This window comes from Triticum dicoccoides, chromosome 7B (assembly GCF_002162155.2).
Source record: "Triticum dicoccoides isolate Atlit2015 ecotype Zavitan chromosome 7B, WEW_v2.0, whole genome shotgun sequence".
NCBI lineage: Eukaryota > Viridiplantae > Streptophyta > Magnoliopsida > Poales > Poaceae > Triticum > Triticum dicoccoides.
The window spans coordinates 194,200,471-194,209,571 of record NC_041393.1 but is presented as its reverse complement, the minus strand read 5'-3'; the positions used below and the strand labels follow the sequence as shown (position 1 = coordinate 194,209,571).

The window sequence follows — 9,101 nt, the reverse complement described above, 5'->3', positions numbered from 1 at the left end:
GACCTGGCCGACCGCAAGCGTCGGGAAACTCGTATAATCGTATTCGTGGCCGCAGGATAATATAGTGAGTGACTGCTTCTTCGGATTGGCCCTTGCACGCGCGCAGTCACCAACCGCGCGCATGGGCATTGGCATTGGCTGACGCCGCCCCCGAGCCGAGACCAACCTCCACCAGACGCGAACGCCGCCGGCGCGGACCGTCGGATCACAGTCACCACCACGGAAGCAAACAAGAAGGCCCAAGCGTCAGTCAACACGGCTCGCGTATATATCCCACTCCCCCACTTATTCTGAGCAAAACCCAAACCCAAACCCAGGCCCAAACCCCGTCTCCGCGCGCCACATCGCTCGCCGATCGCCGCTTCCAACTCTCTCTCTCTCTCTCTACATTTCGTCTCGCCGCGTACGGCCTGAGCGCCACGCCACGCCAAAGCAGACCGCCGCCCTCATGTACCAGTCCCCGCTGAATCTCGCCTGCACCCCTCCGATGGCTGCGGCGGCGTCCCTCGCGCGCGCCGCCGGCGAGCCCTCCCGGGCGCCGGCGGGGTCGACGCGGCCGCGGCCCGGGAGTGTCGCGATGCGCGCCCCTGAGTCGTGGCGCCGGCGTGCAACGGGCGTGCGGTGCGGCGGTGGAGCAGGGTTATTCGGTGATGGGGCTTTAGGTGGTGGGGAGGCGGGGGCGGACGAAGGGGGCAGGTTCGTCGGGTGGTTCCGGGAGGCCTGGCCGTACATCCGGGGCCACCGGGGGAGCACCTTCGTCGTCGTCATCTCCGGTGAGGTCGTCACCGGGCCCCACCTCGACGGCATTCTGCAGGTACCCGTCGCTCTCCCCCCGAATGGTCCCCCGTCCGCTTTCGCGGAAATGGATGATTCGCATTTCGGTGCTGTGGGTTGACACTTGACAGCGATTCTGCACGCCTGTTCGCCGTTTTTATTGCTTGTTTTCGGTTTTGCCTCAAACGCCATTTTGATGGGATCGTTCAACAAGAGGGGGATTTTCGCAGATTTGTTCCGAATTCAGCATGCACATGCCGAGTTAGGAATTCTTAAGAGGTCGGACCGTGGATCGCATAATCTTGCTGGACATATTTGAAGAGAGTGAACTTGGGGCCATCTCCGCGGCCTTGATTTTGCTATGTCATTGTTCGAGCTGGACAGCACAGTTGCTTTCTTATAATAATTCTGCTGCAAAGAAGAGAGCAACGTCAAGAGAGAAACCGACGGCTGGTTGCGATATGAGTGGTCAAGCTAGTTTGATCTAAGTTCAAACCAGCTCTGCCTCCTTCACTGATTTGTTGGAGAAGATAATAAGTAAATTAACAGCTGCACCTGCACGTGTACTTCGTGTTACTTTCAATGTGCCTAACAGTCATTGTCATCAAAACATTTCTGTTGAATATTGTTGTTAACAATATCTTGGAAGGTGCGGACCCCAGAAAGAAAATGACCCAGTGTCCCGGTGTAAAACCACACATATTTTCCATCTCATGATGGGGTGGTGTCACTGTACATGAAAATTACCAAGAAATAAATCTTGCACCCGGGTAGCTGAGCCTGGGTTTGGATAGGTTGACCTGCTCCTCCTTCTAAAACAAGATTTATAAATAATAAAGATTTGCTGAGGTGTTACCTTTCATGAACCCTGGTCCATGACATTACCATAATGGCTTAGTCAGTGTTCAATTGCTGAAATGACAGTTCACTAAAGGTGTAGATCTGTGTTAAGTTAAAGAGCGTAGTTTTGTTGAAATTTTCTTTAAAATGTATTTTTATATACTTTTGACAACTTATGTGTAGTTCCACAATATTCACATTAATTCGACATGCAGGATATATCGCTTCTACATGGTCTTGGGATCAAATTTGTTCTTGTTCCTGGAACACATGTTCAGATTGATAAGCTCTTGGCTGATAGAGGTTAGCTGAAGATTTGCATTTTTTTACTCTTTTCTATGCTAAAATGCTTTGAATAGATATGTTTTTCTATGAACGTCCACACTATTGAAGTGACTGTGTTTGGTTACCGTTGGAACAAAACAAAAAGGATTATTCTTCACATCCCACAAATCTCACAAGTTCATTAATGTTTTCGAACCTATTTGTTTATTTATTTATTTCTATATGCTGTATTTGATACTCCCTCCTTCCCAAAACAAGTGTCTCAACTTCAGTACAACTTTGTACTAAAGTTAGTACAAAGTTGAGACACTTACTTTGGGACGGGGGGAGTATTTGGTGGCATATAAGGAAAGTGGGGGTATTATTTCGGATAAGCACGGCTGAGTGAGCTCTGGATAAAGATTACGTATAGAGGAACATCCTGTTTTTTGTTTTGCATATATATAGCATATCGAGGGAGATATATCCAGTCAGTTTAATAGCATAAGTATCGTGGCGCATTCCAGTCATAGTTTGTCTCATCTCATATATGGTTTTTCTATTTTTCGGTTCAGCACACACTTTTGGAAATGGAGATTAAGTATTGAAGTCATTTCTTGGTTCTTATAGTGTTGATGATTGGCGAAGTACTGCAAAGTAAAAGCTACATAACCAGTGCTATACTTTGTTTTGATGCCGTGGTTGATGATTTGTCGTTGCACATATCTTTTCTTTAAATAGTATTGGTGATTGTACTACATGTGTGCACAGTGGTGAAGGAGCTCACTTTATGAATTTCTCAGGAAAGAAGGCCAATTATGGTGGTCGTTACCGTATTACAGATTCTGATTCATTAGATGCTGCGATGGAGGCAGCTGGCAGAATACGCCTTACTATAGAAGCAAAGCTATCTCCTGGTCCCCCAATGCTAGATCTTCGTCGACATGGTGTTAATGGTCGCTGGCACGAAATCTCCGACAATGTTGCAAGCGGAAACTTCCTGGGTGCTAAGGTTAGCATGGCATACTATACTGGTTTTCGGTACCATATCGGTTTCATCTATTTCTAGATGCAAATTTTTTTACGAAGAGTAGTCAAAAGCAGATATAGGGGACCCATCTGACGCTTGAAAGATTAGCCCTGAAAGTTGGAGGCGTATTCTTAACTTGTTTTTGGCAAAGTGGCCATTGCAAAGTGTAGAGGCCAGTTGGCGAAGTGGCGTTAAGCACCCCTAGTGGTGCACGAGGGGCTGTTAACTTATTTTCAAATAAGTATGACTGTCCAATGATAGATGCAGTTGAAAGGGATAATATGCCAATGCACACATCGACTATACATCAGATCAGACATAACTTCATTACTAACAGAGTAACAGAACTGCCAAGTCACACATCGGACGGTACATAAGATCAGAAATAAAAAAACTAACTGAACCCATCGCGAGGTATTAATATTATGTACTTATATGAGTGTCAAGTTTTGGAATTTGGAACTACTTAGGTAAAGCTTAAAATTAAGATTATGAACCTCTATGTGGCATCTTTTTTCTTTTGCTTGTCTTGAGATAATAATGTTTGAGTGGGTTTGTATACTTGTTCTGAAATGGCGAACTGAAATACCTCTCTCTTCTTGTGGCAGAGACGAGGAGTTGTTGGTGGCATTGACTATGGATTCACTGGTGAAGTTAAGAAAATAGATGTTTCACGGATAAAAGAAAGACTTGATAGGGATAGCATAGTTGTCGTGAGCAATATGGGATACTCCAGTTCAGGAGAGGTGTTAAATTGCAAGTATGATGTCTACCCCATTCACTTTGTAGTTTTCTTCTTATTCTGCAGTAACACTTCTAAAAATCACTATCAAACAGTTCACATAACTTCACGTAAGGATTTTTTTTTATGAAATACAAGATGAGACAGATACAACATTCTTATCTTCAACATCATCTGATATTAGTCTTACTTTTACTGACTTTCAGCACATACGAAGTTGCGACAGCATGTGCTTTGGCTATCGAGGCGGACAAGCTTATCTGTGTTGTTGATGGCCAAATATATGACGAGCATGGCCGAGTCAATCGTTTCATGTCTATCGAGGAAGCAGATATGCTCATCAGAACACGCGCTAAGCAGAGTGAAACTGCTGCAAATTATGTAAAGGTTGTAGGGGAGGAGGACATTAGTTATGCCCACAATTTTCCTATCAAAGAAGAGAAAGAACAAGTATGGGTTGGAAGAGATTTCGTCAGCGATTACACTGCATCCTTTCGGAATGGTGTGGGTTTCAATAATGGAAATGGTCTGTCTGGTGAGCAAGGGTTTGCTATTGGTGGGGCAGAGCGATTGAGCAGGTCAAATGGCTACCTTTCAGAGTTGGCTGCAGCAGCATACGTATGCCATGTAAGTTTTTGCTTCTTTCTTGAGTTGGATTTAGGAGGTATAAAAGTGTGAGCTCTGAAGTTGCTACTTCTGCACTAGATTACATGGTTTCTAGGGTTCCAACATTGTTAACACCAAACTTGAATATTATAGGATACTCTTTATCTTCCAAACTGCTTTTGGTGTATGAATACATGTTAGTACACCAGATGCAATTTTTGTACATTCATCAGTGTGCACCATTATGTACTATACATATTCCTTGCCAAAAAAATGCCCTATACATATTCCCCGCCAAAAAAATTGTCCTATACATATCATGATGTTAGACAACTATCCTGCTCAAAGACCATTTTTTTACTGAATATATCTTGTTTATTGACCCGAGTGGTACTTGTATCTGCCATGTTTCTCCGGGAATCATATCCACTGTGGTCCTTGGAATATTCTGTTTCCATGGGGCAAAAGTATATGATGTACGGCAGTTCATGTATTTTTTGTATTATTTATGCATTGCTGTTGTTCCTTTTTCCTGATTAGGATCTTCTCATTTTTACATATCAGGGCGGTGTCCAAAGAGTTCATATCATAGATGGCACTGTTGGGGGGTCATTGTTGCTAGAATTATTCACAAGAGATGGTGCAGGAACACTAATAGCAAGGTATATTGAAACTCTTGCTCTTTCCTAGCTGTCACGAAACATTAGTCTTGATGTGTAAGCCCACAATTGCGTACTTGCAATGCACCTATATGCCTGTTGAGCTATTGATTTATATAAGTTCTGCGAAAGCTCAAAACGCATGCATGCTATCAATGTCACAGCAGATAATATGCGCTGCTATTTGAGAATGCCTATGATCTGGAATAGGACATATTTACTGCATATATATAGGAGCAAAGTGCAGGGAAATGATGTTTTCCACTCATTTAACAGAGATATGTATGAAGGAACAAGAACGGCTAGAGAGGAGGATTTTTCTGGTATTAGAAAAATCCTTCGTCCCCTAGAAGAATCCAGTGTCCTAGTGCAGAGAACAGATAAAGAGGTACCTCATTATCATGCGGACTTTGAGCAGTGTAAACACTAATAGCCTGAGTTAAGACATGCCTCTTTATGAAACTGAACAAAGCATTCTCTTTTATCTTTCAACAGCTTTTGGAAGCACTGAAGTCATTTATTGTCGTGGAAAGAGATGGTTCAATCATTGCGTGTGCTGCTCTCTTTCCCTTTTTTGAGGATAAATCTGGGGAAGTTGCTGCTATAGCTGTCTCTGAAGAATGTCGAGGACAGGGTCAAGGAGACAAGTTACTTGGTAAGACTGTTGCAAATCCACCTCGTTAGTCTGCTCAGTAAAGGCTATGCAAACCTTTACTTTCAACTATTTGTCATAAAAAGTGTATATTAATGTTTAATTCTATGTTGCAAACATCTAATCTTGTGGTCGCTGAACTGTGTTGTGCCTTCCTTAACTTATTATCTGCTGTGAAAGTCATGAAAGTAGGCAAAAAGCTCGTCAATCAGGCACTAAAATAGGGTAAAGCGAGTGGGATGAACGGGATTATAAGAACCCACCTTGATCCCAAACGCAGCCTACAACTTCAATACTTAAATTGCACATTAGTAGAAAGCATGGAAGTTGGTAATATTAACTCTAGAGCGTTGGCATACTGTTTGTTTTGCTTCGCCTTGTTAACTTTTTTTCATGTATACTGTAATCTTAGTCTACCAACATGAACTGAATTAGAATTTGATATTTGGAAGAGAGATTTTGCTTAACCGAGAACTACCTCAGTTTTTCTTGGGAATGTTTCCTACTATTAATTTTGTGTGTGTGTATAAACCAAGAAACTTAAACAAAATCACCACAATTGAGTCTCCACCTTATATGTTGTCACCATTTACTTCATCTTTCTCTAGCACTAATTGTGCACTGCAATGGACTAGTGCTTATCAAATACTTATCATGGCTGATCTACTCCTGCAGATTATGTTGAAAAGAAGGCATTATCCCTTGGTCTTGAGAAAATATTCTTGCTTACCACACGGACAGCAGACTGGTATGTAGTTATGTTCTAGTTGTCGTCAAATTGGTACGTATGTGTAGATGTTTTAATAATCTTTGAACTCCATAATATTCATTGTTGATGAGCAGCTGTGGTTAATCATGGAATACTTCACGGTTCCTTCAATTAAGAGTCAACCCCACCATCTTTCTTGATGCATCAATAAAACCTGCTATATCTGCTCATATTTTTAGAGTGCATTTTATTTCTGGTGGTGAAAATATGTTCATGTCGTAAAGATGCAGTGCCGGATGTTTCTCATGTTTACACTTGAACCTCAACAGGTTTGTCCGGCGTGGCTTCAAGGAATGCTCAGTGGAATCCATCCCAGTGAAGAGGCGAAAACGAATCAATCTCTCACGCGGATCAAAATATTACATCAAGCGGCTCCAGCCAGCAGAGATTGGACATATGGCTGCCAACAATTTTGCGATGAAATGATCAAAAGGAAGTGAACAACATAGGAATCTAGTTGCTGCATATGAGGTTTATATGATAACTTATGCAGCTGTTGTACATTGTAGAATTGTATATGGTATAAAGTTAAGTGAATAGTTGATAACAAGCGTCTGTAGAGTAGGACTAATATTTATCTGGCTGATAGTTGTGAGGCGTCTGGTGTTCTTGTGTGACCGTAGGAGACGGTATAAAGATCGGTCTCCTTTGGTCCTTCCCAGGAGAAATGGATCTGGCTCGAAAACTTGCCAGTGAGTTCCTGTCTTGTCGTTGGGTGGATGCACTGAACAGCCCCCCTTGTAGTGTTCTGAATTTATGGGGAGCAACAAACATAGGGGAACAAGGCATATATTTTATTTATTGCACAAGTTTTTGAACCGCCTTCCATTTTTCAGAATTTTTGATCGAGTTTTCTGACACTTTCAAGTACAAATTCTGAATCAGTTTTGCTAAGTCTCAGTTGATGCTAACTTTGATCTTGCATGAAGATTCATGTAAAAAAATCTTTTCAGTTTTTTCTTTTTTTTCTCTTATACTATATATCACTTGACGTAGCCACACCCAGATAGAATAAAGTGCTAACACGTGTTTTATATTGTTCCACCTGTGTTGTACACGTCAATTGAGTAGAAACAACGAGAATACAACATACTGTCAATGATAAATTTTCTACATGAAGAACCAGACAAAGAATGCCGTAAATTTATGGTTGTAGTGACATGAACATGATATACTAACTAAAAAGTAGCAGTGTATGTTTGTCTCCCAATAGCAGTATATGGATATGCTACCGGGCTGTTGGTATAAATCTCTTCTGGTTGGCTATGCTGCTGCTTGCGCTAAGCTGCAAATTGCCCCATCTGTTGCCACCCTGGGCAGAAGAAAGCTCACTTGGCTGCGATTGATGATCAATACGCTTGTTTTCCTCCAAGTGCTACAAGCAACAACGTTGATCTTTGGAAACGTCTACCTGTCAAGAGGGGTAAAATTATACGATAACTAGTTGATTTACTGTCATGGAGCAAAAACTGCAGCGCTCTAGGCAGCCAAATGTGCGTTAATACCGCGCACGGGTGTTCGACGGTTTATTGCTAGATTAAGAATAAGCAAGCAAGAGGAACTATGCTTCTGTGTTTATATGTAAGATCAAGTGCAACTCAGCAGACAGACTAGCAATAAAGAAACCGCTACAATTTACGACATAGTGTTGGACAAGAAATATCTAACATTGACAAGAATCAGAAAGATTGCCGTATGAAGGGCAAGGGAGCCCTATTAACTTTGCTTTATTTGATTGAGAGACAATGAGTTCTGTGAAGTGGATATCAAGATGATCATGTTTTTTGGGATGTGCAGTGACGAAATATCTCAAATTGATTTGGCTGTTATTAATACTGTTTTCTCCTACCTTGTGACTTACAATAATGGTTCTGGGAACAATGCTGCTTGAATGACCATGCGATCCCGTTCACCCCCTCAACTTCTATTGTTCTGCACTTTAATTATTCTCTTCGTCACCTTCTCCTTTCAACCAAGCATGGAAAAAGCGCCAGCTGCAAAGAAGGATACAATTGCAGTAGCGATCACTAGCATAATTCATTGAACTGAAAGGATCAGTAAACAGGGCATATATATCTCAAATTGTCATGCTCATGCTTCATGATTGATGTATCCAGAGGCGTAGCTGGTTTGGCACATAGGTCCAAACAAACCCAATAAAAACAGCGAATCCATGGATGGGGTGTTTCAAACACTGAATTTGCTCGCATGTGAAACACACATCAATGTTTGTTGCCAATAAAATTCAGATTTTTATTTGTATTTTTTGAGATTTTACTGTTCATCCGAGCTCACATGAGCTTGAGCTAAGAAGAGGGCTTTCATAAATCCTTCACTAAATTAAGTGTTTACTACTGTTCATTTATGGTACTAGCTGACTGAATTGTAATGAACAAGACACCACTGGTCATCTGGCCTCTTCACCCCTGGATTATCCCCTATTGAAGATGAAATATCATTTCAAACTGAGAAAAATACTTGTTTGCGATTCAAGAACAGGCATTTCAAATTGGTATTTTAGACTTTTTCACATATACCCACTCCTGATATTACTTGTGTGGAGCCTTCTAAAACAATCAAAAGAAAATCAATACGGCAGTAATTAAACTTTGAGTGGGAATAATATGCTAAAAATATATAACATGGATCTAATTTGAGGAAGATTATGAGGAAAATGATAACTATTTCGCACACCCTGTAGCAACAATATGCTAAAAATATATAACATGGATCTAATTTGAGGAAGATTAGGAGAAAAATGATAA

The 9,101-nt window shown here is 41.5% G+C and overlaps 2 protein-coding genes across 3 annotated transcripts in view; one reads left to right on the top strand and one right to left on the bottom strand.

Moving 5' to 3' along the window:
• The first annotated feature begins 295 nt into the window (after positions 1 to 295).
• On the top strand, positions 296 to 7,154 carry LOC119338280 (probable amino-acid acetyltransferase NAGS2, chloroplastic). Its single transcript, XM_037610575.1, has 10 exons — positions 296 to 814; positions 1,830 to 1,917; positions 2,682 to 2,890; positions 3,517 to 3,668; positions 3,857 to 4,277; positions 4,821 to 4,918; positions 5,192 to 5,303; positions 5,411 to 5,570; positions 6,243 to 6,315; positions 6,606 to 7,154. Exons 1-10 carry the CDS (start codon positions 449 to 451, stop codon positions 6,760 to 6,762), a joined length of 1,836 nt encoding a protein of 611 aa, XP_037466472.1. The 5' UTR covers positions 296 to 448; the 3' UTR covers positions 6,763 to 7,154.
• A 212-nt stretch (positions 7,155 to 7,366) lies between these two features.
• LOC119341991 (pentatricopeptide repeat-containing protein At1g80150, mitochondrial-like) overlaps positions 7,367 to 9,101 on the bottom strand; it is a 4,123-nt gene continuing 2,388 nt past the window's right edge. Inside the window, exons 2-3 of one of the 2 annotated variants that reach the window (XM_037613836.1) lie at positions 8,186 to 8,330; positions 7,367 to 7,747 (exon numbers count right to left, since the gene is read on the bottom strand). The gene's annotated coding sequence lies outside the window, so the exon portion shown is untranslated. The remainder of the gene's footprint in view (positions 7,748 to 8,185; positions 8,331 to 9,101) is intronic. The other variant, XM_037613837.1, reaches the window with a different exon arrangement.

Excerpts from the sequence above, each read along its gene's own strand:
- LOC119338280 (XM_037610575.1), top strand. The coding sequence starts at position 449 with ATGTACCAGTCCCCGCTGAATCTCGCCTGCACCCCTCCGATGGCTGCG. Across the intron at positions 1,918-2,681 it reads TAAGCTCTTGGCTGATAGAG|GAAAGAAGGCCAATTATGGT; the intron begins GTTAGCTGAAGA and ends TGAATTTCTCAG. Across the intron at positions 5,571-6,242 it reads TCAAGGAGACAAGTTACTTG|ATTATGTTGAAAAGAAGGCA; the intron begins GTAAGACTGTTG and ends CTACTCCTGCAG.